Source organism: Athene noctua, chromosome 34, assembly GCF_965140245.1.
Source record: "Athene noctua chromosome 34, bAthNoc1.hap1.1, whole genome shotgun sequence".
Lineage (NCBI taxonomy): Eukaryota > Metazoa > Chordata > Aves > Strigiformes > Strigidae > Athene > Athene noctua.
Genome location: NC_134070.1, coordinates 1,079,635 through 1,107,133, shown reverse-complemented (window position 1 = coordinate 1,107,133; position 27,499 = coordinate 1,079,635). Strand labels below are relative to the sequence as shown.

The following is a 27,499-nucleotide window of genomic DNA, read 5'->3' as shown; positions in this document are numbered from 1 at the left end:
GTGTAATTAAACCTTGAGGCTCCTCTTCAAGGATGAGGGTAGCGGAGAGGGGCTGGGAGCGGGGGTTCGCCTGGTAGCACCGGGGGGGCTCTATCGCAGTTCCCCCCAGCATCCCCCAGTAGCACTGGGGGGGCTCCATCCGGGTGATGACTGATGGCCTTTGCCTCACTTCTCCTCCTGCCTGTCTTCTATTTTTTACCTCCACCCACAACTTTCTCACTTCTCCTTTTGTTTTCCCCCTCCCGGGTTCACCCCCAGAGGGTGGGAGCAGCCAAGAGCCCAACCCTGCCCCATCCCCACCTGCCCCATCTCCATCCCCGGCCTTCCCGGGGTGTTGTGCCACGAGCGGGGTCGTTCACCCCCCGTGCCAGACGCCAACACCCCCCCCGAGCAGAGGGATTTATTTCTGGGGAGTCGGCGCAGAGCTGGGGGCTGGTGGTAATTCCCCCCGGCCAGCACCCCGCCCCAGAGAACCCCCCTGGATTTCTCCACTTGGGAGCACACGCAGACACCGGGGCTGGAGTGACCGGGGGGTTTCTTATCGCCCTGTCCCTCGCGGGTTCCCAACGCGCCTCGTGGCGATGCCAACACACAGGGTCTTGTCATTGCTGGGCCCAGCTCCGAGGGGGGGGACGCGGCTTCTTGGGCTTCAACTGAGTCGGTGGTCGCGGTCTCCCCACTTAGGGCCGATTTTCACTGGCTTCTGGCTTTTCTGACACTCCTCAGGCTCCTCCTCCATCCCTCCCCCTCCTTCATCCCTCCTCTTCCTGCTCTTGCTCCTCCTCCTGCTCTATTCCTTCACCTCCTCCTCCTCCTCCTCTATCCCTCTGCCTTCTGCTGGTGCTCCTCCAACCCTCCACCTCCACCATCCTTACACCTTGCCCATCCCTCCTCCTTCTTCACACCGCTGGACCAGCTCCCACGCTTGGTCCCAATTTTCAATCCGCAAAGCTCCCCCCACCCCCCGGGAGGGCCGGGGATGGAGATGGGGCAGGTGGGGATGGGGCAGGGTTGGGCTCTTGGCTACTCCCACCCTCTGGGGGTGAACCCGGGAGGGGGAAAATAAGAGGAAAAGAGAGAAAATCGGGGGGGGGAGGTAAAAAGAGTTTAATGAAAGAAAGAAAAAGGAGGATGAGGAAGAGGACAGGAGAAAAAGTGAGGCAAAGGCCATCACTGACCCACATCTGGCCAATCCTCACCCCCAAGCCCCCTCCTCTCCATTTTATGGCTGAGCACGATGCGATAGGGCCAGGAATAGCTCTGGGGTCGGGTGCCCTCAGCCGCCTGCTTGCGTCCCCCCTCCCCATCTCCTGTGCACCCCCAAATCTCTCCACTCTGCAACAAACGGGACACAACTCTGAAACCCAGTGGGAGCAAAATCCAATTTATTTGACAGAAACTTCAGAAAAAAACCGTGTTTCTTTGATTTCCTGTAGGGGACGGACTCACCCCTGGGTCTGTGTGTATCCATCTACGTCTGCGTGTACCTGCCTAAGGACAGGAGCATCCCATACCTCCATTTTGACTGCAGGGACCTGCATGGATTTTTGCTTCCGCCAAGACTTTTTGCCGTAATTTCCTGCACTGCCCACAGGCACCTCCTCCAAGGGGCCTCTGGTGGACAAGACACCCGGTGCCCACGCTGAATGACTGCCTGCAGAACAGGCACGGGTGGGAGCTCTCCTGTGCGGGGAGACAGTCGTGCGTGGCGAGGTGGGAGCTGCTCAGGAAGGGTGAAGCTCTCCCCACCCTCCAGGCGCTTGTACGGTCTCTCTCCCTTCTGGGCCCTGTGCTGGGAGATGAGGCTGGAGAAGTCCTTGCAGGTCTTCCCGCCATCTGGGCCCTTGTGGGGTCGTTCTCCCGGGTGATTTCTCTGGTGACGTCTCCTGCTGTTACTCCCGCGGAAGATCTTCCCACCCTCGGGGCAGTTAGAGGTCCCCCGCGTGGCGCGGGCCACCGGCTTGCTGGTGGCTGGGTGGGTGTTCTTCACGCCCTCCCCTTGTCCCGGCGGTGTCTGCTCCTCCTTGCTCTCCAACTCCTCCTCCGGCACCGGGGGTGCTTGTCCTGGCTCCAGCTGGGGGCTCGGTGCCTGCAGGAGAGAAATCCATTGCACTCAGCCATCGCCACCCACAGCTCCCCCAGGGCCTGCGACATCTCACGCTAAACCCCCCCGGGAGGACTCACCCTGGTGAAGGGCTGCCTGATGCCTCCTGAGGTGATAATGCCGAAAGAAGCTCTTCCCGCAGTGCGAGCAGGTGTACGGTCTCTCTTCCGTGTGGATGAGTTGGTGTCTGATGAGTTTCGAGCTACAGGAGAAGCGTTTCCCACACGTGGTGCAGAGAAAGGGCTTCTCCTTGGTGTGTGTCCTCCAGTGACGCAGGAGGCTCCAGCTATCCCTGAAATTCTTCCCACAATCCCGACACTTGTAGGGCTTCTCTCCCATGTGGATCTGTCGGTGATGGGTCAGGTATCTCCTGCGGGTGAAGACCTTCCCACAGTTCACACACTCGTACACCTTCTCTCTGGAGACACTCCGTGGTTGGGTTGTGTCTTCTTCATGATCTTCATCACAAGTCCCTTTGAAAGAGAATTTTAAAGTTCTTCTCGGTTCTTCATCCTTCCTCTTCCTCCTCCATCCCTCCCCCTTCCTTCCTTCTTCACCCTGGACCAACCCGCACCCTTGCTCCCCAACTTCATCAGCTCCGAAAATTTCCCCCACCCGCCAGGAGGGCCGGGGATGGAGATGGGGCAGGTCGGGATGGGGCAGGGTTGGGCTCTCGGCTGCTCCCACCCTCTGGGGGTGAACCCGGGAAGGGAAAAAGAAGAGGAAAAGCAAGAAAACCCGTGGGTGGAGGTAAAACCAGTCCGGTAGGGTGCTGGGGGAATCAGGAGGACACCATCACTCATGAGATGGATGCCCAGCCACTTCCTGACTAAAATCTAATCAGCCCCCAATTGCAAACTCCCTCCTCTCCGTTTAATCCCTGAGCACGACGTGTCACAGGGATAAGCCCCCTGCAAGGACTCACCATTGTGGATGGCTAACTGATGCTTTTTGAGTGTAACACGCTGCCGGAAGCTCTTCCCGCAGTGGGAGCAGGCGTACGGTCTCTCTCCCGTGTGGATGAGTTGGTGATTCATGAGGTTCGAGTGCCAGGTAAAGCATTTCCCACACGTGGTGCAGACAAAGGGCTTCTCCTTGGTGTGTGTCCTCTGGTGACGCAGGAGTCTCCCGCTTTCCGTGAAGCTCTTCCCACAATCCTGGCACTTGTAGGGCTTCTCTCCCGTGTGGATCCGTCGGTGACGGGTCAGGTTGCTCCCGCAGGCAAAGAGCTTCCCACAATACTCGCACTTGTACTCCTTCTCCCTGGAGCTACTCCGTGGTTGGGATGTGGCTTCTTCAGGTTCTTCCCCATGCGTCCCTGTGAAAGAGCATTGTTGGGGTTCTCTGGGTATTTTACTCCCTCACGTATCACCCCGCACCACAGAGCAGGGGCCCGACACCCCCAGCCCCACTCCTGCAGATGACCCCAGACCCGCTCACACCAGTCCCCCCAGGAGCCAGCGCTGGGGCCACAAAGAGCTCAGACAGAGATTGAATAACGACGACAGGACCAACGGCGATGGCCAAGGCACACAAGACCCCCTTGTACTGCGCTGCAGCCCCTTTTACAGCCTTTCCTTGGGGGTCCCCCCCTTTCCTGCCCCTGAGCCCTTCCCCTGCTCATCGCCTCCTCCGTACGCACAGTCCCCCCTCCAGTGCTGCATCCTCAGCAGCTGCAAAGCTGTGGTAGAGCTTCCACCCGCTACTGGTGGCTGGAAGATCCCCGGTGGCGGACCCAGAGAGGTTCATTTGTGGTCATTAATGCTAATTGGGCAGGTTTAATGTCCTTGATGGCCTTGCCAGTGAGAACCCTGTTGTGCTTTGAGCCCTGAGGGCGCCTGAACCCGACCCAGACTCTCCCTCGCTCCTTCCTCCTCAGGGGGAGGACTCCTCACACTCCTCCCCTGCTCTGGCAGAGAGAGTCCTCCACCACATTCCTTCCACATGGCTTTGAAAGGAGTAGGATGCAGGAGGCCATCACTGAGCCCTGCCCATGGGGACATGGATGCCCAAACAATTTGTGACCAAAATCTGGTCAACACCCACCCACAAACCCACCCGTCTCCATTTTATCGCTGAGCATGTTGTGACATGGCGATTAGCCCCCCCAAGAGGACTCACCTTTGTGGATGGCCAACTGATGCCTTGCGAGTGTATCGCTCTGCCGGAAGGTCATCTCACACTGCGAGCAGGCGTACGGTCTCTCTCCCGTGTGGATGCGTTGGTGGACAAGGAGGTTGGAGCTAAAGGAGAAGCGTTTCCCACACGTGGTGCAGAGATACGGCTTCTCCTGGGTGTGTGTCCTCTGGTGACTCATGAGGTACCCGCTCAGCGTGAAGCTCTTCCCACAGTCACGGCACTTGAAGGGCTTCTGTCCCGTGTGGATCCATCGGTGACGGCTCAGGTTGCTCCCACAGGTGAAGACCCTCCCACAGTGCTCACACTTGTGCTCCTTCTTTCTGGAGTTATTCTGTGGCTGGGTTGTGTCTTCTTGAGGGTCCTCACCGTACGTCCCTTTGAAAGAGCATTTTCGGGGTTCCCCCGTTCCGCGGCTCCCTTGCGTATCCCGGGGCTGCTGTTGGCCATCGTGCTCCACGGCCACCGCGGGGCTCTGGGGCTCCTCTTGGGGCCCTTGCAGCATCCCCCTCTGCTCTGCCCTGGGCTGGCACTGCTCCTCCTTCTGCTCGGCTGTCCCAGCGCCTGGGGGGGACCAAAGGGGCTCAGCTGGGGGCTCTTAAGGCACATGAAGAGCACCCACCTCCTGCATGGCTCTGCCTGCTCGGCTCCCTCCCTTCCCTTCTCCTCCTCCTCACACCCCCAGGGCCTTGCCCATTAGCGCCGCGTTGGGGTTTGAGCCCCGAGGGCAACTGAGCCCCCCCCAGACCCTCCCTCGCCCCTTCCTCCTCAGGGGGAGGACTCCTCACACTCCTCCCCTGCTCCGCCCTGGGCTCCCTCCCACGGGAGACAGTCCTCCACGATCTTCCTCCCACCTGGGTCCCTCCCAGGGGCTCTGGGGGGGCATCTGCTCCCCCGTGGGGCTCCACGGGTGCAGGGCACTCTCTGCTCAGGGCACCTCCCGCCTCGGGTCGTCCTTCCTCTTCCTCGCTCTTTCCAGAACTACTTCCCTCCCCCAACACTCCTCTTCCTCCTCCTCCTCCTCCCATCCTCCCCTGGTTCAATCCCTTATCTCAGAACTCGCCGCCGCCAATTGGCTCGGCCTTGGCCAGGGGCGGGTCCGACCTGGAGCCGCGGGAGCTTTGAGCATCTTCTCGCAGGAGCCCCCCCTGTCACCCCTCCGCCGCTCCCAGCCCCTCCACACCCAAACCAGCACAACAGGGTGCAGCCGGGTGGGTGCTGAGCCCCGGGCAGGGGGTGCTGAGCACCCCGAGAGGCGGCAGCAGGTCCCCTGGGGGCGCCGGGATGCGGATTCTCCATCCCTCAGGGAAATCCCTGCAGGGAAGGGGGGGTGTGCATCTCCATCGCTGCCCTCTCGGGGGGACGGGGGTGTTGTGGGGGGCGCTGTGAAAGTGGGGACCAGGCGTGGGGGCGGGTCAAGTGCAGAAAAGGTGGAGGGATGGGGGGGAGTGAGGCTGGAAGAGGGGGAGGGATGGAGGAGGAGCAGGACGAGGAGGAGGAGGGATGAAGGACGAGCAGAAGGGGGAGGGCTGGAGGAGGAGGAGCCGGGGAATGAACAGGAAAAGGATGAAGGAGGAGGGATGGAGGAGGCGGAGGGCTGGAGGAGGAGCAGGGCCAGCAGGAGGGGACACACACACAATCCCCGTAATTAAGCCGAGGGAGGGGGCAGACCCCCAATGCCGACTCAGCTGAAGCCCAAGAAGCCGCGTCCCCCCCCTCGGAGCTGGGCCCAGCAATGACAAGACCCTGTGTGTTGGCATCGCCACGAGGAGCGTTGGGAACCCGCGAGGGACAGGGCGATAAGAAACCCCCCGGTCACTCCAGCCCCGGTGTCTGCGTGTGCTCCCAAGTGGAGAAATCCAGGGGGGTTCTCTGGGGCGGGGCGCTGGCCGGGGGGAATTACCACCAGCCCCCAGCTCTGCGCCGACTCCCCAGAAATAAATCCCTCTGCTCGGGGATCGCTGTATCCCACCAGGAAGCACAAAAGCCACCGCCTGAGTTCAGCCGCACAGGTTGGAGTCACGTGTTAATTAACGGGACACACACTTAACGAAGGGAGAGATGAGCAGGGAGAGAGAAACATCCTGAGAGCAAACGGAGTGAAACACCACACGGGGGTCACAGCTTGTGCCGCACAACCAACACCCCCAGCACGTCGTACCGAGACTGTCCAGCACTTTGCTCGGCGCTGGCTCTTGTTAACGCCCTCGCGGACTAACGAGCCTTTACACTCCCTCTGGGCTCAGGGGAGCTCCCTGGGTTCCCAGGCAGGCAGCGGTTCTTAAACATCGCCTCTGCCCGCACCCACGAGTCCCCAGGGAGGTGCTGGGGCTCTGGGGCGGGATGGTCCCACGCGCTGGGTGAAGGAAGAGCCACGTTGTCCATGTACCCGAGGCACCTGCTGGCAAATCTCCTCCAAATTTACTCCCGTGTGCAGGCACTCAGGTTTAGATCAGAGAGAGGCTCACGCAGCCCCTCACCCCCACACACACCTTGCTGGGGCATTAGCACCCCCAGACATCTCTCAAGTTCCCCTCCAGCATCGCCCGGCTCATGGGACGAGACCAGAGGGCTGGAAGTCCCTACCCAGGGAGGCCACAGGCCCCTGATTTGGGGGCCCATCGCCCCCAGAGAAGCTCCCTGGCCCACGGGCACCTCCTCCAAGGGGGCCTCTGGTGGACAAGACACCCGGTGCCCACGCTGAATGACTGCCCGCAGAACAGGCACGGGTGGGAGCTCTCCTGTGCGGGGAGACAGTCGTGCGTGGCGAGGTGGGAGCTGCTCAGGAAGGGTGAAGCTCTCCCCACCCTCCAGGCACTTGTATGGTCTCTCTCCCTTCTGGGCCCTGTGCTGGGAGATGAGGCTGGAGATGTCCCTGCAGGTCTTCCCGCCATCTGGGCCCTTGTGGGGTCGTTCTCCCGGGTGATTTCTTTGGTGACGTCTCCTGCTGTTACTCCCGCGGAAGATCTTCCCACCCTCGGGGCAGTTAGAGGTCCCCCGCGTGGCGCGGGCCACCGGCTTGCTGGTGGCTGGGTGGGTGTTCTTCACGCCCTCCCCTTGTCCCGGCGGTGTCTGCTCCTCCTTGCTCTCCAACTCCTCCTCCAGCACCGGGGGTGCTTGTCCTGGCTCCAGCTGGGGGCTCGGTGCCTGCAGGAGAGAAATCCATTGCACTCAGCCATCGCCACCCACAGCTCCCCCAGGGCCTGCGACATCTCACGCTAAACCCCCCCGGGAGGACTCACCCTGGGGAAGGGCTGCCTGATGCCTCCTGAGGTGATAACTCTGCTGGAAGGTGGGAGGGTTGTGTCTGCGTGTGGGTGTGCACAGAAATGGGGGGTCTAAGTGTACGGGTGCCCATGGCGGGCGGGGGGCGTGTGTGTGTGTGTGTGTGTGTGTGTGTGTGTGTCCACTCTTGGTTCTTCAGCTCCACTTCCATCCCTCCCGCTTCTCCGTTCTGAATTCTACTACCCCATGCCTCCCCCACTCCACACCAGCATCCACCCCTGGTCCCCATTTTCAGTCCCCCAAAACTCCCCCCGCGATGGCCGGGGATGGAGATGGGGCAGGTGGGGATGGGGCAGGGTTGGGCTCTCGGCTGCTCCCACCCTCTGGGGGTGAACCTGGGAATGGGAAAAGAAGAGGAAAAGTGAAAAAAAACGAGGGTTGAGCCAAAAATAGTTTGGCAGAATGAGGGTGGAAGAGGCCATCACTCCCCCCCCACCATGGGGAAATGGATGCCCAGCCAGTCAGTGATCGAGATCTGGGCAAGAACTGCCCCAAACCCCTCCCACTGCATTTCATGGATGAGCATGATGCGATACAGGGTTAAGCCTCTCCAAGACTCACCATTGTGGATCGATTCCTGATGCCTCCTGAGTTGATAACCGTCCCTGAATGTCTTCCTGCAGTGGGAGCAGGTGTATGGTTTTACTCTTGTGTGGATGCGTCGGTGGACAAAGAGGTTGCATCTAAAGGAGAAGCGTTTCCCGCACGTGGTGCAGGGAAAGGGCTTCTCCTTGGTGTGTGTCCTCTGGTGACTCAGTAGGTACCCGCTGAGCATGAAGCTCTTCCCACAATCCTGGCACTTGAAGGGCTTCTCTCCTGTGTGGATTCGTTGGTGACGGGTCAGGTTGCTCTTCCAGGCGAAGGCTCTACCACACTGCTCACACTTGTGCTCCTTCTTTCTGGAGATACTACTTGGTTGGGTCGCGCCTTCTTGAGGGTCTTCACGGTATGTCCCTTTGAAAGAGCATTTTCGGGGTTCCCCCGTTCCGCGGCTCCCTTGCGTATCCCGGGGCTGCTGTTGGCCATCGTGCTCCACGGCCACCGCGGGGCTCTGGGGCTCCTCTTGGGGCCCTTGCAGCATCCCCCTCTGCTCTGCCCTGGGCTGGCACTGCTCCTCCTTCTGCTCGGCTGTCCCAGCGCCTGGGGGGGACCAAAGGGGCTCAGCTGGGGGCTCTTAAGGCACATGAAGAGCACCCACCTCCTGCATGGCTCTGCCTGCTCGGCTCCCTCCCTTCCCTTCTCCTCCTTGCTCCCAATTTCACCCCCTTGTAATTCCCCCCTTCTCCTGGGAGGGCCGGGGATGGCGATGGGGCAGGTCGGGATGGGGCAGGGTTGGGCTCTTGGCTGCTCCCACCCTCTGGGGGTGAACCCGGGAGGGGGAAAGGTGAGAAATCCCATGAGTGGAGGGAAAAGTAATTTACCAGGAGGAGTCAGGAGGAGGCCGTCACTCACCCCGCCCGTGGGCACATGGATGCCCAGCCAGGTCCGGACCAAATTCTGGCCCAGTCAGCCCCCAAACCCCCTCCTCTCCGTTTCAGAACTGAGCACAGCTTGATATGGGGTTAAACCCCCCTGGAGGACTCACCAGGATGGACGGCCCTCTGATGCCTCTTGAGGCCATAATTCCGTAAGAACCTCTTCTCACAGTGGGAGCAGGGGTAGGGTCTCTCGCCTGTGTGACTTCGTTGGTGTCTAATGAGGCGTGAGCGAAAGGAGAAGCGTCTCCCACACGTGGTGCAGGGAAAGGGCTTCTCCTTCGTGTGTCCCCTCTGGTGACCCAGAAGTTTCGCACTTTCCCTGAAGCTCTTCCCACAATCCTGGCACTTGTAGGGCCTCTCTCCTGTGTGGATCTGTTGGTGACGTCTCAGGTTGCTCCCCCAGCGAAAGACCTTCCCACAGTGCCCACACTTGTACTCCTTGTATCTGGAGCTACTCGGTGGTTGGGATGCGCCTTCTTGAGAATTTTCAGCACACGTCCCTTTGAAAGAGCATTTTGGTTTTGTCTTGGTACCCCATCCTTGCTCCTCTTCCTCCTCCTCCTCTATCCCTCCCCATCCCTCCTCCTCCTTCACCCTGGACCAGCACCCACCCTTCATTCCCAATTTCACATGCCCAAAACTCTCCCCACACCCCAGGAGGGCCGGGGATGGAGATGGGGCAGGTCGGGATGGGGCAGGGTTGGGCTCTTGGCTGCTCCCACCCTCTGGGGGTGAACCCGGGAGGGGGAAAGGTGAGAAAACCCATGAGTGGAGGGAAAAGTAATTTACCAGGAGGAGTCAGGAGGAGGCCATCACTCACCCCGCCCATGGGGACATGGATGCCCAGCCAGGTCCGGACCAAATTCTGGCCCAATCAGCCCCCAAACCCCCTCCTCTCCGTTTCAGAACTGAGCACAACTTGATATGGGGTTGGGCCCCCCTGAGGACTCACCAGGATGGACGGCCCTCTCATGCCTCCAGAGGTCAGAATTATACAAGAACTTCATCTTGCAGTGCGAGCAGGGGTAGGGTCTCTCGCCTGTGTGAATTCGTTGGTGTCTAATGAGGCTTGAGCTATCGAAGAAGCATCTGCTGCACGTGGTGCAGGCAAAGGGCTTCTCATTGGTGTGTGTCCTCTGGTGACGCACGAGGTTCCCACTTTCTCTAAAGCTCTTCCCACAATCCTGGCACTTGTAGGGCCTCTCTCCCGTGTGGGTCTGTTTGTGAACTCTCAGGCTACTCCCCCAGGGAAAGATCTTCCCACAGTGCTCACACTTGTGCTCCTTCTTTCTGGATCTACTCCGTGGTTGGGCTGCATCTTCCTGTAGGTCTTCCCCATGCGTCCCTGTGAAAGAGCAATTTTGGGGTTCTCTGGGTATTTTACTCCCTCACGTATCACCCCGCACCACAGAGCAGGGGCCCGACACCCCCAGCCCCACTCCTGCAGGTGACCCCAGACCCGCTCACACCAGTCCCCCCAGGAGCCAGCGCTGGGGCCACAAAGAGCTCAGACAGAGATTGAATAACGACGACAGGACCAACGGCGATGGCCAAGGCACACAAGACCCCCTTGTACTGCGCTGCAGCCCCTTTTACAGCCTTTCCTTGGGGGTCCCCCCCTTTCCTGCCCCTGACCCCTTCCCCTGCTCATCGCCTCCTCCGTACGCACAGTCCCCCCTCCAGTGCTGCATCCTCAGCAGCTGCAAAGCTGTGGTAGAGCTTCCACCCGCTACTGGTCACAAATAGACCCTGTTAGTCCATCCGAGAAGATTTTCTCTGGTTAATGTCTTTGCTAACTGTAATTGGACAAGTTTAATGTTCTTGATGGCCTTGCCCATTAGCGCCATGTTGTGTTTTGAGCCCAGAGGGCACCTGAGCTCCCCCCAGACCCTCCCTCGCCCCTTCCTCCTCAGGGGGAGGACTCCTCACACTCCTCCCCTGCTCCGCCCTGGGCTCCCTCCCACGGGAGACAGTCCTCCACGATCTTCCTCCCACCTGGGTCCCTCCCAGGGGCTCTGGGGGGGCATCTGCTCCCCCGTGGGGCTCCACGGGTGCAGGGCACTCTCTGCTCAGGGCACCTCCCGCCTCCTGCCGGCCTTCCTCTCCCTCCCAGTTAGCAGAGGTATTTCACCCACCCCTCCTCCTCCTCCCCCTTCCAGGTCCCCTTTTTAAATACCTTGTCCCAGTGGTGGGGCTGTTGAGGAAGGCAGCGGCTCTGCCCCCAGCCTGATTGAAGATTTCCTCCTTGATAAGACTCCAGGGTACCCTTGAAAAGAAGGAATGTCTGCTGAATAATCAAGATAAGAGGAACAGCGAGCAAGGGAGCAGGATGCAAGAGCTGCAGTCTCACACCTATGGAGGAGCAGATGAAGAGATCAGATTAACCCAGAGCAGTGCTGACGGTAAAAGACAACTATGTGACCAATCAAATGACCACAGGGTCTGGGAAAGCAGAAATAAAAGAAGGGTTTGGAAAATAAAGATGATTAGACATTTTGCCTGCAACAGTCGTTTGTCGTGTCCGTCTTTACCACGACAGTGGGGCACCGTCACTAATTGGCTCGGCCTTGGCCAGGAGCAGCAGGTCCCCTGCCTGTCCCCTGCCTGTCCCCTGTGTGTGCTTCACAAGTACATGAGGAGATGGAGTGCAAGGGTACGGGTGCCCATGGCTCTGTGGGGGTGTGGGGGGGTGTGTGTGTGTGTTTCCTCTTCCCACCCAAGCTCATCTTCATCCCTCCCCGTCATCCATCCTTACAACTCCTTCATGTCTGAACCTCCTCCTCCTCCGCCTCGTCCTCCTCCTTCCCTCCTGCATCTTAATCCTGAATGAGAAGACACCACAGCTCCCCAATTTTACCCCCAAAAAACTCTTCTACTCCCGGGGACGGCCGGGGATGGAGATGGGGCAGGTCGGGATGGGGCAGGGTTGGGCTCTTGGCTGCTCCCACCCTCCGGGGGTGAACCCGGGAGGTGGAAAGGTGAGAAAACCCATGAGTGGAGGGAAAAGTAATTTACCAGGAGGAGTCAGGAGGAGGCCATCACTCACCCCGCCCGTGGGGACATGGATGCCCAGCCAGGTCTGGACCAAATTCTGGCCCAGTCAGCCCCCAAACCCCCTCCTCTCCGTTTCAGAACTGAGCACAACTTCATATGGGGTCAAGACCCTGAGGACTCACCAGAATGGACGGTCCTCTCATGCTTCCTGAGATTTGAACTGTGTATGAACGTCACCTCGCAGTGTGAGCAGGCGTACGGTCTCTCTCCTGTGTGAGTTCGTTTGTGTGTAACGAGGCTTGAACTACTGGAAAAGCATCTCCCGCACGTGATGCAGGTAAAGGGCTTCTCCTTAGTGTGTGTCCGCTGGTGACTCTGGAGGTTCCCACTTGTTATGAAGCTCTTCCCACAATCCTGGCACTTGAAAGGCTTCTCCCCGGTGTGGATCCGGTGGTGACGGCGCAGACTATTCTCCCACATGAAGACCTTCCCACACTGCTCACACTTGTGCTTCTCTCTGGAGTTACTCCGTGCTTGGGTTGCAAGATCCAGAGTGTCTTCAGCGTACGTCCCTTTGAAAGAGCATTTTCGGGGTCTCCTCGTTCCGCGGCTCCCTTGCGTATCCCGGGGCTGCTGTTGGCCATCGTGCTCCACGGCCACCGCGGGGCTCTGGGGCTCCTCTTGGGGCCCTTGCAGCATCCCCCTCTGCTCTGCCCTGGGCTGGCACTGCTCCTCCTTCTGCTCGGCTGTCCCAGCGCCTGGGGGGGACCAAAGGGGCTCAGCTGGGGGCTCTTAAGGCACATGAAGAGCACCCACCTCCTGCATGGCTCTGCCTGCTCGGCTCCCTCCCTTCCCTTCTCCTCCTCCTCACACCCCCATGGCCTTGCCAGTTAGCCCCGTGTTCGGCTTTGAGCCCCGAGGGCACCTGAGCCCCACCCAGGAAGGAAAAATTTCCCCCCACCAGGGGAGGAAAAATTAAACCAAAGGCCAGGGGGGATGCAGAAAAGGAGGTGATGGGGGCATGGGACTCCCCCGTTATGGTCTGGGGCAGCAGAGAGACTCCATCGGGGAGGAAGAAAGAACAGCAATGGCATTTGAACCCCCCACCCCCGATGTACCAATCCGGCAGAGCAGGACAGTGAGAAATACAACCACATCTCCAAAGCCCTTCCCCCCAGCCCTCCTGCCCGGGCTCAGCTTTGCTCCCCATTTCTCTCCCTGCTCCCCCCCCGGCGCAGGGGGCAGGGATGGGGCTTGGGGTCACTCCATCACCCCTGGTCTCTGCCGCCCCTTCCTCCTCAGGGGGAGGACTCCTCACACTCCTCCCCTGCTCCGCCCTGGGCTCCCTCCCACGGGAGACAGTCCTCCACGATCTTCCTCCCACCTGGGTCCCTCCCAGGGGCTCTGGGGGGGCATCTGCTCCCCCGTGGGGCTCCACGGGTGCAGGGCACTCTCTGCTCAGGGCACCTCCCGCCTCGGGTCGTCCTTCCTCTTCCTCGCTGGTCGCAGAGCTATTTCCCTCCCCCCTCCTCTTTTTCTCCTCCTCCTCTTTCTCCTCCTCCTCCTCCTCCTCCCATCCTCCCCTGGTTCAATCCCTTATCTCAGAACTCGCCGTCGCCAATTGGCTCGGCCTTGGCCAGGGGCGGGTCCGACCTGGAGCCGCGGGAGCTTTGAGCATCTTCTCGCAGGAGCCCCCCCTGTCCCCCCTCCGCCGCTCCCAGCCCCTGCACACCCAAACCAGCACAACAGGGTGCAGCCGGGTGGGTGCTGAGCCCCGGGCAGGGGGTGCTGAGCACCCCGAGAGGCGGCAGCAGGTCCCCTGGGGGCGCCGGGATGCGGATTCTCCATCCCTCAGGGAAATCCCTGCAGGGAAGGGGGGGTGTGCATCTCCATCGCTGCCCTCTCGGGGGGACGGGGGTGTTGTGGGGGGCGCTGTGAAAGTGGGGACCAGGCGTGGGGGCGGGACAAGTGCAGAAAAGGTGGAGGGATGGGGGGGAGTGAGGCTGGAAGAGGGGGGGGGATGGAGGAGGAGCAGGACCAGCAGGAGGGGACACACACACCATCGCCGTAGTTAATTGGTGGTGGGGGGGATAGACCATGAATGCCAACTCAGTTGAAGACCAAGAAACCGTGTCCACCCTCACCCTTTGATATGAGCCCAGCAATGCTGCTGAACTGGGAAGGACCCTGCAAAAGAAGAGACTATTCCCGACAAAGTAGTAAATGCGGTAATGGCCAGAGTGTGGCCATCGGGAACGCCGGCACGAGCCAAGAATGTGACTCTGCAAAAGACGGAGCCGGAAACCAGGGGCCCAGCCCGTAAGGAAGAAACAAAATCCCAGCAACCTGGCAGCTCGGAAAGGACTCGCCCCTCTACTCAATCCTGTCTGGAAGGGGGACAGGGAAGGGAACGTCCATCAGAGTTCAGTGCTCCAGTCCCAGTGGTGAGGAAACCTCACTCTCCTGAGCACAGGTTGGACAGGACTGGAGAGGAGGGAAGGTGAGAGCTCGGGGGGCACCCTGTGCTCCCCAATCCGTATCCCCCCCTCGCCTCGGTCCCGCACAGGGAGACTGATTTTACAGGCCTGGGTTTGGAAGGGGCTTTCTTCCGTGTGCCGGTGGTCGAGCAGAGCCAGACTGTTTCTGCTTTGGGCTGGGAAAACCCGAGCACCGGGCGGAAGATGCAGCTCTCTTGGACGGCCCTTCCCCAAGGACCCCAAACCTGCCCCACGCTCCGTGGTCCCAGCGTGAGAACAGTGGCGCAGAGAGTACAAACCCGGAGTGTTGTTGCCACGGGTGGACAATTTACTGATCGATCTGATGGCTAGGAGGAGTGTTTCGAGGCCACGCGCGGGTTCCTCCCTGTTTCTGGCACTGCGGGCAGGGGTTGGGCATCTCCCTGGGGGGGATCCGCTGGTGCAAGATGAGTGTTTGCTTCGGAGTAAAGGATTCCCCACAGCAGAGCAGGAAGGAGGTTTCTCTGCAGTGCGGGGCCTCCGATGCGTGGAAAGGCTTGAGCTGTGGCTGAAGCTCTCCCCACCCTCCAGGCACTTGTACGGTCTCTCTCCCTTCTGGGCCCTGTGCTGGGAGATGAGGCTGGAGAAGTCCTTGCAGGTCTTCCCGCCATCTGGGCCCTTGTGGGGTCGTTCTCCCGGGTGATTTCTTTGGTGACGTCTCCTGCTGTTACTCCCGCGGAAGATCTTCCCACCCTCGGGGCAGTTAGAGGTCCCCCGCGTGGCGCGGGCCACCGGCTTGCTGGTGGCTGGGTGGGTGTTCTTCACGCCCTCCCCTTGTCCCGGCGGTGTCTGCTCCTCCTTGCTCTCCAACTCCTCCTCCAGCACCGGGGGTGCTTGTCCTGGCTCCAGCTGGGGGCTCGGTGCCTGCAGGAGAGAAATCCATTGCACTCAGCCATCGCCACCCACAGCTCCCCCAGGGCCTGCGACATCTCACGCTGAACCCCCCCGGGAGGACTCACCCTGGGGAAGGGCTGCCTGATGCCTCCTGAGGTGATAACTCTGCTGGAAGGTGGGAGGGTTGTGTCTGCGTGTGGGTGTGCACAGAAATGGGGGGTGTAAGTGTACGGGTGCCCATGGCGGGCGGGGGGCGTGTGTGTGTGTGTGTGTGTGTGTGTGTCCACTCTTGGTTCTTCAATCCACTTCCATCCGTCCCGCTCCTCCGTTCTGAATCCTACTCCCCCACGCCTCCCCCACTCCACACCAGCATCCACCCCTGGTCCCCATTCTCACCCACCCAAAACTCCCCCCGGGATGGCCGGGGATGGAGATGGGGCAGGTCGGGATGGGGCAGGGTTGGGCTCTTGGCTGCTCCCACCCTCTGGGGCTGAACCCGGGAGGGGGAAAGGTGAGAAAACCCATGAGTGGAGGGAAAAGTAATTTACCAGGAGGAGTCAGGAGGAGGCCATCACTCACCCCGCCCATGGGGATATGGATGCCCAGCCAGGTCCGGACCAAATTCTGGCCCAGTCAGCCCCCAAACCCCCTCCTCTCCATTTTAGAACTGAGCATAACTTCATATGGGGTTAATCCCCCCTGAGAACTCACCAGGATGGACGGCCCTCTCATGCCTCCTGAGGCCGTAATACCGTAAGAACTTCATATTGCAGTGTGAGCAGGGGTAGGGTCTCTCTCCTGTGTGAGTTTGTTGGTGTCTAATGAGTTGTGAGCTAAAGGAGAAGCATTTCCCACACGTGGTGCAGGGAAAGGGCTTCTCCTTGGTGTGTGTTCTGTGGTGACACAGGAGGTTCCCACGTGTTGTGAAGCTCTTCCCACAATCCTGGCACTTGTAGGGCTTCTCTCCCGTGTGGATCCGTCGGTGACGGGTCAGGTCGCTCCTGCAGGCAAAGACCTTCCCACACTGCTCACACTTGTACTCCTTCTCCCTGGAGCTACTCCGTGGTTGGGATGTGGCTTCTTCAAATTCTTCACCATCCGTCCCTGTGAAAGAGCATTGTTGGGGTTCTCTGGGTATTTTACTCCCTCACGTATCATCTGGCACCACAGAGCAGGGGCCCGACACCCCCAGCCCCACTCCTGCAGGTGACCCCAGACCCGCTCACACCAGTCCCCCCAGGAGCCAGCGCTGGGGCCACAAAGAGCTCAGACAGAGATTGAATAACGACGACAGGACCAACGGCGATGGCCAAGGCACACAAGACCCCCTTGTACTGCGCTGCAGCCCCTTTTACAGCCTTTCCTTGGGGGTCCCCCCCTTTCCTGCCCCTGACCCCTTCCCCTGCTCATCGCCTCCTCCGTACGCACAGTCCCCCCTCCAGTGCTGCATCCTCAGCAGCTGCAAAGCTGTGGTAGAGCTTCCACCCGCTACTGGTGGCTGGAAGATCCCCGGTGGCGGACCCAGAGAGGTTCATTTGTGGTCATTAATGCTAATTGGGCAGGTTTAATGTCCTTGATGGCCTTGCCAGTGAGAACCCTGTTGTGCTTTGAGCCCTGAGGGCACCTGAACCCGACCCAGACTCTCCCTCGCTCCTTCCTCCTCAGGGGGAGGACTCCTCACACTCCTCCCCTGCTCTGGCGGAGAGAGTCCTCCACCACATTCCTTCCACATGGCTTTGAAAGGAGTAGGATGTAGGAGGCCATCACTGAGCCCTGCCCATGGGGACATGGATGCCCAGCCAATTTGTGACCAAAATCTGGTCAACACCCACCCACAAACCCACCCGTCTCCATTTTATCGCTGAGCATGTTGTGACATGGCGATTAGCCCCCCCCAGAGGACTCACCTTTGTGGATGGCCAACTGATGCCTTGCGAGTGTATCGCTCTGCCGGAAGGTCATCTCACACTGCGAGCAGGCGTACGGTCTCTCTCCCGTGTGGATGCGTTGGTGGACAAGGAGGTTGGAGCTAAAGGAGAAGCGTTTCCCACACGTGGTGCAGAGATACGGCTTCTCCTGGGTGTGTGTCCTCTGGTGACTCATGAGGTACGCACTCAGCGCGAAGGTCTTCCCACAATCCTGGCACTTGTAGGGCCTCTCTCCCGTGTGAATCCGTCGGTGAAGTCTCAAGGTGCTCCCCCAGGGAAAGACCTTCCCACAGTCCTCACACTTGTGCTCCTTCTGTCTGGAGGTCCTCGGTGGTTGGGTTGTGTCATCTTGAGGGTCTTCAGCGTACGTCCCTTTGAAAGAGCATTTTCGGGGTCTCCTCTGGCTTCCTTGCGTATCCCGGGGCTGCTGTTGGCCATCGTGCTCCACGGCCACCGCGGGGCTCTGGGGCTCCTCTTGGGGCCCTTGCAGCATCCCCCTCTGCTCTGCCCTGGGCTGGCACTGCTCCTCCTTCTGCTCGGCTGTCCCAGCGCCTGGGGGGGGACCAAAGGGGCTCAGCTGGGGGCTCTTAAGGCACATGAAGAGCACCCACCTCCTCCACGTCTGTGGCGTTTTAGGCCCTGCCAGGAACCCAGACCACGCTGCCACTGCCCCTCGCCCACCCTCGGACCGGACGGGGCAGGGGGTGAGATACAAACCCCGGGGCTGAGAGAAGGAAATATTTAATACAACACTGTCACAAAGACGGAACCAAACAACAGCAAGAAAAATCGCAATCCACATTCATAGCAGGGAAGAGAAGAAGAGATCCAGCAGCGAGGGGACCGACCCGCCGGCCCAAGGGCGCCCGGCCCTGACCTCAGCTGTTACCGAATAACCGGCGAGAGCTCCGCCCGCTGCTGGGGAAACTTAACCCTGTGCTGCCTGGCCCAGGACAATGGCTCTGCCTGCTCGGCTCCCTCCCTTCCCTTCGCCCTTAGCGCCGCCTTGGGCTTTGAGCCCCGATGACACCTGAGCCCCACCCAGATGTTCCTCCCCCCTTCCCCCACAGCGATGGGGAGGGAAAAATTAAACCAAAGGCCAGGGGAGATCCAGAAAAGGAGGTGATGGGGGCATGGGACTCCCCCGTTATGGTCTGGGGCAGCAGAGAGACTCCATCGGGGAGGAAGAAAGAACAGCAATGGCATTTGAACCCCCCACCCCCGATGTACCAATCCGGCAGAGCAGGACAGTGAGAAATACAACCACATCTCCAAAGCCCTTCCCCCCAGCCCTCCTGCCCGGGCTCAGCTTTGCTCCCCATTTCTCTCCCTGCTCCCCCCCCGGCGCAGGGGGCAGGGATGGGGCTTGGGGTCACTCCATCACCCCTTGTCTCTGCCGCCCCTTCCTCCTCAGGGGGAGGACTCCTCACACTCCTCCCCTGCTCCGCCCTGGGCTCCCTCCCACGGGAGACAGTCCTCCACGATCTTCCTCCCACCTGGGTCCCTCCCAGGGGCTCTGGGGGGGCATCTGCTCCCCCGTGGGGCTCCACGGGTGCAGGGCACTCTCTGCTCAGGGCACCTCCCGCCTCGGGTCGTCCTTCCTCTTCCTCGCTCTTTCCACAACTACTTCCCTCCGCCAGCCCTCCTCCTCCTCTTTCTCCTCCTCTTCCTCCTCCTCCTCCTCCCATCCTCCCCTGGTTCAATCCCTTATCTCAGAACTCGCCGCCGCCAATTGGCTCGGCCTTGGCCAGGGGCGGGTCCGACCTGGAGCCGCGGGAGCTTTGAGCATCTTCTCGCAGGAGCCCCCCCTGTCCCCCCTCCGCCGCTCCCAGCCCCTGCACACCCAAACCAGCACAACAGGGTGCAGCCGGGTGGGTGCTGAGCCCCGGGCAGGGGGTGCTGAGCACCCCGAGAGGCGGCAGCAGGTCCCCTGGGGGCGCCGGGATGCGGATTCTCCATCCCTCAGGGAAATCCCTGCAGGGAAGGGGGGGTGTGCATCTCCATCGCTGCCCTCTCGGGGGGACGGGGGTGTTGTGGGGGGCGCTGTGAAAGTGGGGACCAGGCGTGGGGGCGGGTCAAGTGCTGAAAAGGTGGAGGGATGGGGGGGAGTGAGGCTGGAAGACGGGGAGGGATGGAGGACGACCAGGACGAGGGATGGACGAGAGGGATGGAGGAGGAGGAGCAGACACAGTAGGAGGAGGGATGGAGGAGTAGGACGAGTAATGATGAAGGAGAGGGAAGGATGGAGGAGGAGCAGGACCAGGAGGAGGAGGGATGAAGGACGAGCAGAAGGGGGAGGGATGGAGGAGGAGCAGGACCAGCAGGAGGGGACACACACACAATCCCCGTAATTAAGCCGAGGGAGGGGGCAGACCCCGAATGCCGACTCAGCTGAAGCCCAAGAAGCCGCGTCCCCCCCCTCGGAGCTGGGCCCAGCAATGACAAGACCCTGTGTGTTGGCATCGCCACGAGGCGCGTTGGGAACCCGCGAGGGACAGGGCGATAAGAAACCCCCCGGTCACTCCAGCCCCGGTGTCTGCGTGTGCTCCCAAGTGGAGAAATCCAGGGGGGTTCTCTGGGGCGGGGCGCTGGCCGGGGGGAATTACCACCAGCCCCCAGCTCTGCGCCGACTCCCCAGAAATAAATCCCTCTGCTCGGGGATCGCTGTATCCCACCAGGAAGCACAAAAGCCACCGCCTGAGTTCAGCCGCACAGGTTGGAGTCACGTGTTAATTAACGGGATACACACTTAACGAAGGGAGAGATGAGCAGGGAGAGAGAAACATCCTGAGAGCAAATGGAGTGAAACACCACACGGGGGTCACAGCTTGTGCCGCACAACCAACACCCCCAGCACGTCGTACCGAGACTGTCCAGCACTTTGCTCGGCGCTGGCTCTTGTTAACGCCCTCGCGGACTAACGAGCCTTTACACTCCCTCTGGGCTCAGGGGAGCTCCCTGGGTTCCCAGGCAGGCAGCGGTTCTTAAACATCGCCTCTGCCCGCACCCACGAGTCCCCAGGGAGGTGCTGGGGCTCTGGGGCGGGATGGTCCCACGCGCTGGGTGAAGGAAGAGCCACGTTGTCCATGTACCCGAGGCACCTGCTGGCAAATCTCCTCCAAATTTACTCCCCTGTGCAGGCACTCAGGTTTAGATCAGAGAGAGGCTCACGCAGCCCCTCACCCCCACACACACCTTGCTGGGGCATTAGCACCCCCAGAGATCTCTCAAGTTCCCCTCCAGCATCGCCCGGCTCATGGGACGAGACCAGAGGGCTGGAAGTCCCTACCCAGGGAGGCCACAGGCCCCTGATTTGGGGGCCCATCGCCCCCAGAGAAGCTCCCTGGCCCACGGGCACCTCCTCCAAGGGGGCCTCTGGTGGACAAGACACCCGGTGCCCACGCTGAATGACTGCCCGCAGAACAGGCACGGGTGGGAGCTCTCCTGTGCGGGGAGACAGTCGTGCGTGGCGAGGTGGGAGCTGCTCAGGAAGGGTGAAGCTCTCCCCACCCTCCAGGCACTTGTACGGTCTCTCTCCCTTCTGGGCCCTGTGCTGGGAGATGAGGCTGGAGAAGTCCTTGCAGGTCTTCCCGCCATCTGGGCCCTTGTGGGGTCGTTCTCCCGGGTGATTTCTTTGGTGACGTCTCCTGCTGTTACTCCCGCGGAAGATCTTCCCACCCTCGGGGCAGTTAGAGGTCCCCCGCGTGGCGCGGGCCACCGGCTTGCTGGTGGCTGGGTGGGTGTTCTTCACGCCCTCCCCTTGTCCCGGCGGTGTCTGCTCCTCCTTGCTCTCCAACTCCTCCTCCAGCACCGGGGGTGCTTGTCCTGGCTCCAGCTGGGGGCTCGGTGCCTGCAGGAGAGAAATCCATTGCACTCAGCCATCGCCACCCACAGCTCCCCCAGGGCCTGCGACATCTCACGCTAAACCCCCCCGGGAGGACTCACCCTGGGGAAGGGCTGCCTGATGCCTCCTGAGGTGATAACTCTGCTGGAAGGTGGGAGGGTTGTGTCTGCGTGTGGGTGTGCACAGAAATGGGGGGTCTAAGTGTACGGGTGCCCATGGCGGGCAGGGTGTGTGTGTGTGTGTGTGTGTGTCCACTCTTGGTTCTTCAATCCACTTCCATCCCTCCCGCTCCTCCGTTCTGAATCCTACTCCCCCACGCCTCCCCCACTCCACACCAGCATCCACCCCTGGTCCCCATTTTCACCCCCCAAAAGTCCCCCTGCGAGGGCCGGGGATGGAGAAGGGGCAGGTCGGGATGGGGCAGGGTTGGGCTCTTGGCTGCTCCCACCCTCTGGGGGTGAACCCGGGAGGGGGAAAGGTGAGAAAACCCATGAGTGGAGGGAAAAGTAATTTACCAGGAGGAGTCAGGAGGAGGCCATCACTCACCCCGCCCATGGGGACATGGATGCCCAGCCAGGTCCGGACCAAATTCTGGCCCAATCAGCCCCCAAACCCCCTCCTCTCCGTTTTAGAACTGAGCACAGCTTGATATGGGGTTAACTCCCCCCCGAGGACTCACCAGGATGGAGGGCCCACTGATGCTTCCTGAGGTCAGAATTTCTTAAAAACCTCTTCTCGCAGTGCGAGCAGGGGTAGGGTCTCTCTCCTGTGTGAGTTCGTTTGTGTCTATTGAGGCTTGAGGTATCGGAAAAGCATCTGCCGCACGTGGGGCAGGGAAAGGGCTTCTCCTTGGTGTGTGTCCTCCGGTGACACAGGAGGTTCCCATGTGTTGTGAAGCTCTTCCCACAATCTGGGCACTTGTAGGGCCTCTCTCCCGTGTGGGTCCGTTGGTGACGTCTCAGGGTGCTCCCACAGGTAAAGAACTTCCCACAATACTCACACTTGTACTCTTTGCATCTGGAGCTACTCGGTGGTTGGGATGCGCCTTCTTGAGTATCTCCAGCACACGTCCCTTTGAAAGAGCATTTTGGTTTTGTCTTGGAACTCCATCCTTGCTCTTCTTCCTCCTCCTCCTCTATCCATCCCCATCCCTCCTCCTCCTTCACCCTGGACCAGCACCCACCCTTCATTCCCAATTTCATGTGCCCAAAACTCTCCCCACCCCCTGGGAGGGCCGGGGATGGAGATGGGGCAGGTCGGGATGGGGCAGGGTTGGGCTCTTGGCTGCTCCCACCCTCTGGGGGTGAACCCTGGAAGGGAAAGGTGAGAAAACCCATGAGTGGAGGGAAAAGTAATTTACCAGGAGGAGTCAGGAGGAGGCCGTCACTCACCCCGCCCATGGGGACATGGATGCCCAGCCAGGTCCGGACCAAATTCTGGCCCATTCAGCCCCCAAACCCCCTCCTCTCCATTTCAGAACTGAGCACAGCTTGATATGGGGTTAAACCCCCCCCCCCGGAGGACTCACCAGGATGGACGGCCCTCTCATGCCTCCTGAGGTCACAATTCTGCATGAACAACATCTCGCAGTGCGAGCAGCGGTAGGGTCTCTCTCCTGTGTGAGTTTCTTGGTGTATATTGAGGTGTGAACTATCGGAGAAGCGTTTCCCACACGTGCTGCAGGGAAAGGGCTTCTCCTTGGTGTGTGTCCTCTGGTGACACAGAAGTTTCCAGCTATCCCTGAAGCTCTTCCCGCAATCCTGGCACTTGTAGGGCCTCTCTCCCGTGTGGGTCCGTTGGTGACGTCTCAGCTCACTCCCGGAAGGAAAGACCTTCCCACAATACTCACACTTGTACTTCTTGTATCTGGAGCTACTCGGTGGTTGGAATGCGCCTCCTTGAGTATCTCCAGCACACGTCCCTTTGAAAGAGCATTTTGGTTTTCTCTTGGAACTCCATCCTTGCTCTTCTTCCTCCTCCTCCTCTATCCATCCCCCATCCCTCCTCCTCCTTCACCCTGGACCAGCACCCACCCTTCATTCCCAATTTCACATGCCCAAAACTCTCCCCACCCCCCGGGAGACCCGGGGATGGAGATGGGGCAGGTCAGGATGGGGCAGGGTTGGGCTCTTGGCTGCTCCCACCCTCTGGGGGTGAACCCGGGAAGGGAAAGGTGAGAAAAGTCTTTCAGATGCACCCGCCCAATGAGATCAGAGCTTCTTGGCTGCTGAAGTGTCGCAGCTCGGGGCTGCCTTTGTTCTCAGCGCCTCGTGGCAACTGGGGCTTTTGGCCAATGAGAGCCGCTATGGACTACAGGTCAGATTGGGCCTGGGTATCAATGGAGTCCCCTGGGAGCCCTTTGGAGCTCGTCCCCGGGAGCAGCAGCTGCGGGCGAGGACTCTCCCCGGGGTCAGGACGCTGCCCAAGGAAACTCCTCGAGGGGCCCTGGGCCGGGACGCTGCCCTGAGCAGGTCCTCGAGGGTGAGAGCCCTCACTTGTCAGGTGAGCGGGAGAGCGTTTGGGGTTCTCGTTAAACCCTAGGTAGCAGGGCTGTGTAAAGCATTTGGGGTTGTCCTTAAACCCCAGGAGCGGGGCTTTGTCTGCGTTTTGGGTTGCCCTTAAACCCCATAGAGCGCTTTGTTCTGCGTTCTGGGTCGCCGTTACACCCTAGAAAGCTGTTCTGTTCTCCTCTACAGACATTCGAACCCGAAACTTACAGAGAGCTTGATACCTGTGTTCATAATAATTTTTTATTAATTTCGTTGAGTGGCTCTTTAATTGAGAGCATCCAGAACAAAAACCCATGAGTGGAGGGAAAAGTAATTTACCAGGAGGAGTCAGGAGGAGGCCATCACTCACCCCGCCCGTGGGGACATGGATGCCCAGCCAGGTCCGGACCAAATTCTGGCACAATCAGACACCAAACCCCCTCCTCTCCGTTTCAGAACTGAGCACAACTTGATATGGGGTTAACTCCCCCCCTGTGGACTCACCAGGATGGACGGCCCTCTCATGCCTCCTGAGGTCAAAATTCCGCAAGAACGTCATCTCGCAGTGCAAACAGGGGTAGGTTGTCTCTCCTCTGTGAGTTCGTTTGTGTCTGTTGAGGTTTGATCTATCGGAGAAGCATCTGCCGCACGTGGGGCAGGGAAAGGGCTTCTCCTTGGTGTGTGTCCTCTGGTGATTCCGGAGGCTTCCTCTCACGGTGAAGCTCTTCCCACAATCCTGGCACTTGTAGGGCCTCTCTACCTTGTGGGTCCATCGGTGATGGCTCAGGTTGCTCCCACAGCTGAAGACCTTCCCACAGTGCTCACACTTGGGCTCCTTCTTCTCTCTGGAGCGACTTTGTGGTTGGGTTGTGTCTTCCTGAGGGTCTTCACCACATGTCCCTTTGAAAGAGCATATTCGGGGTTCCCTCGTTCCGCGGCTCCCTTGCGTATCCCGGGGCTGCTGTTGGCCATCGTGCTCCACGGCCACCGCGGGGCTCTGGGGCTCCTCTTGGGGCCCTTGCAGCATCCCCCTCTGCTCTGCCCTGGGCTGGCACTGCTCCTCCTTCTCCTTCTCTGTCACATCGCCTGGGGGGGGACCAAAGGGGCTCAGCTGGGGGCTCTTAAGGCACATGAAGAGCACCCACCTCCTGCATGGCTCTGCCTGCTCGGCTCCTTCCATTCCCTTCTCCTCCTTGCTCTCAATTTCATCCCCTTGTGATTCCCCCCTTCCCCTAGGAGGGCCGGGGATGGAGATGGGGCAGGTCGGGATGGGGCAGGGTTGGGCTCTTGGCTGCTCCCACCCTCTGGGGGTGAACCCAGGAAGAGGGAAAAAAGAGAAAAAGTGAGAAACCCCCTGCGTGGATATAGAAGATGCCCTCCAGCCCTGCCCATGGGGGGATGGATGCCCAGGCAGTTCCTCACCAAAAGCTGGACAACCCCCACCCACAAAGCCCCTCCTCTCCATGTTATGGATGAGCACGATGTGAACCGGGGGTAAGGCCCCTCCGAGGACTCACCACTGTGAACGGCTTTTAGGTGCTGTGTGAGGTTACAACCTTGCACGAATTTCTTCCCGCAGTGCAAGCAGGGGTAGGGTCTCACTCCTGTGTGAGTTTGCTGGTGTGTTATGAGGCGTGAGCTAAAGGAGAAGCGTTTCCCACACGTGGTGCAGGGAAAGGGCTTCTCCCTGGTGTGTATCTTCTGGTGACCACGGAGGTGCCCACTGGTCATGAAGCTCTTCCCACAATCCTGGCACTTGTAGGGCCTCTCTCCCGTGTGGCTCCGTTGGTGACGTCTCAGCTCACTTCCCGAGGGATAGACCTTCCCACAATACTCACACATGTACTTCTTCTCTCTGCATTGACGCTGTGGTTGGGATGCATCTTCTGGAGGGTCTTCACCACAGGTCCCTTTGAAAGAGCATTTTCGGGGTTCCCTCGTTCCGCGGCTCCCTTGCGTATCCCGGGGCTGCTGTTGGCCATCGTGCTCCACGGCCACCGCGGGGCTCTGGGGCTCCTCTTGGGGCCCTTGCAGCATCCCCCTCTGCTCTGCCCTGGGCTGGCACTGCTCCTCCTTCTGCTCGGCTGTCCCAGTGCCTGGGGGGGACCAAAGGGGCTCAGCTGGGGGCTCTTAAGGCACATGAAGAGCACCCACCTCCTGCATGGCTCTGCCTGCTCGGCTCCCTCCCTTCCCTTCTCCTCCTTGCTCTCAATTTTAACCCCCTTGTAATTTACCCCTTTCCCCAGGAGGGCCGGGGATGGAGATGGGGCAGGTTGGGATGGGGCAGGGTTGGGCTCTTGGCTGCTCCCACCCTCTGGGGGTGAACCCGGGAGGGGGAAAGGTGAGAAAACCCATGAGTGGAGGGAAAAGTAATTTACCAGGAGGAGTCAGGAGGAGGCCATCACTCACCCCGCCCATGGGGACATGGATGCCCAGCCAGGTCCGGACCAAATTCTGGCCCAGTCAGCCCCCAAACCCCCTCCTCTCCGTTTCAGAACTGAGCACGACTTGATAGGGGGTTAAGCCCCCCTGTGGACTCACCAGGATGGACGGCCCTCTCATGCCTCCAGAGGTCAGAATTTTGCATGAACGACATCTCGCAGTGCGAGCAGGGGTAGGGTCCCTCTCCTCTGTGAGTTCGTTTGTGTCTATTATGGTTTGATCTATCGGAGAAGCGTTTCCCGCACATGGCGCAGATAAAGGGCTTCTCCTGGGTGTGCGTCCTCTGGTGACTCAGGAGGTTCCCACTGGTCATGTAGCTCTTCCCACAATCCTGGCACTTGTAGGGCCTCTCTCCCGTGTGGGTCCGTTGGTGACATCTCAGCTTACTCCCTGAAGCAAAGACCTTCCCACAATACTCACACTTGTACTTCTTGCCTCTAGAGCTACTCAGTGGTTGGGATGCGCCTCCTTGAGTATCTTCAGCACACGTCCCTTTGAAAGAGCATTTTTGATGTTCCTTTGGTACCTCATCCTTCTCTGTACTCTTCTTCCTCCTCTTCCTCTATCAGTCCCCCATCCCTCCTGCTTCTTTACCCTGGACCAGCACCCACCCTTCATTCCCAATTTCACATCCCCAAAACTCTCCCCACCCCTCAGGAGGGCCGGGGATGGAGATGGGGCAGGTCGGGATGGGGCAGGGTTGGGCTCTTGGCTGCTCCCACCCTCTGGGGCTGAACCCGGGAAGGGAAAGGTGAGAAAACCCATGAGTGGAGGGAAAAGTAATTTACCAGGAGTCAGGAGGAGGCCATCACTCACCCCGCCCATGGGGACATGGATGCCCAGCCAGGTCCGGACCAAATTCTGGCCCAGTCAGCCCCCAAACCCCCTCCTCTCCATTTCAGAACTGAGCACAGCTTGATATGGGGTTAAGCCCCCCCGGAGGACTCACCAGGATGGACGGTCCTCTCATGCCTCTTGAGGCAATAAAACCGGAAGAACCTCATCTCGCAGTGTGAGCAGCGGTAGGGTCTCTCTCCTGTGTGGATGCGTTGGTGGAGAAGGAGGTTGGAGCTAAAGGAGAAGCGTTTCCCACACGTGCTGCAGATAAAGGGCTTCTCCTTGGTGTGTGTCCTCTGGTGACCCTGGAGGTGTACTCTCTGCGTGAAGCTCCTCCCACAGTCCCAGCACTTGTAGGGCTTCTCTCCCGTGTGGATCCGTCGGTGAATGGACAAATAGATCCCAAAAGTGAAGACCTTCCCACAGTGCTCACACTTGTGCTCCTTCCGTCTCGAAGTCCTCGGTAATTGGGTTGTGTCATCTTGAGGGTCTTCACCACACGTCCCTTTGAAAGAGCATTTTCGGGGTTCCCCCGTTCCGCGGCTCCCTTGCGTATCCCGGGGCTGCTGTTGGCCATCGTGCTCCACGGCCACCGCGGGGCTCTGGGGCTCC

General features: G+C 60.0%; 1 protein-coding gene across 1 annotated transcript; it reads right to left on the bottom strand.

Annotated features, from left to right (window-relative positions):
• Positions 1 to 1,768: 1,768 nt before the first annotated feature.
• LOC141972569 (uncharacterized) lies at positions 1,769 to 25,695 on the bottom strand. Its single transcript, XM_074930463.1, has 16 exons — positions 25,126 to 25,695; positions 24,113 to 24,694; positions 22,648 to 23,040; positions 21,871 to 22,191; positions 17,255 to 17,578; positions 16,055 to 16,451; positions 12,180 to 12,514; positions 11,180 to 11,269; positions 9,956 to 10,348; positions 9,111 to 9,503; positions 8,087 to 8,665; positions 7,239 to 7,387; positions 4,226 to 4,835; positions 3,030 to 3,422; positions 2,185 to 2,577; positions 1,769 to 2,089 (listed from the first exon to the last, which is right to left on the bottom strand). Exons 1-16 carry the CDS (start codon positions 25,643 to 25,645, stop codon positions 1,929 to 1,931), a joined length of 6,033 nt encoding a protein of 2,010 aa, XP_074786564.1. The 5' UTR covers positions 25,646 to 25,695; the 3' UTR covers positions 1,769 to 1,928.
• Positions 25,696 to 27,499: the final 1,804 nt, after the last annotated feature.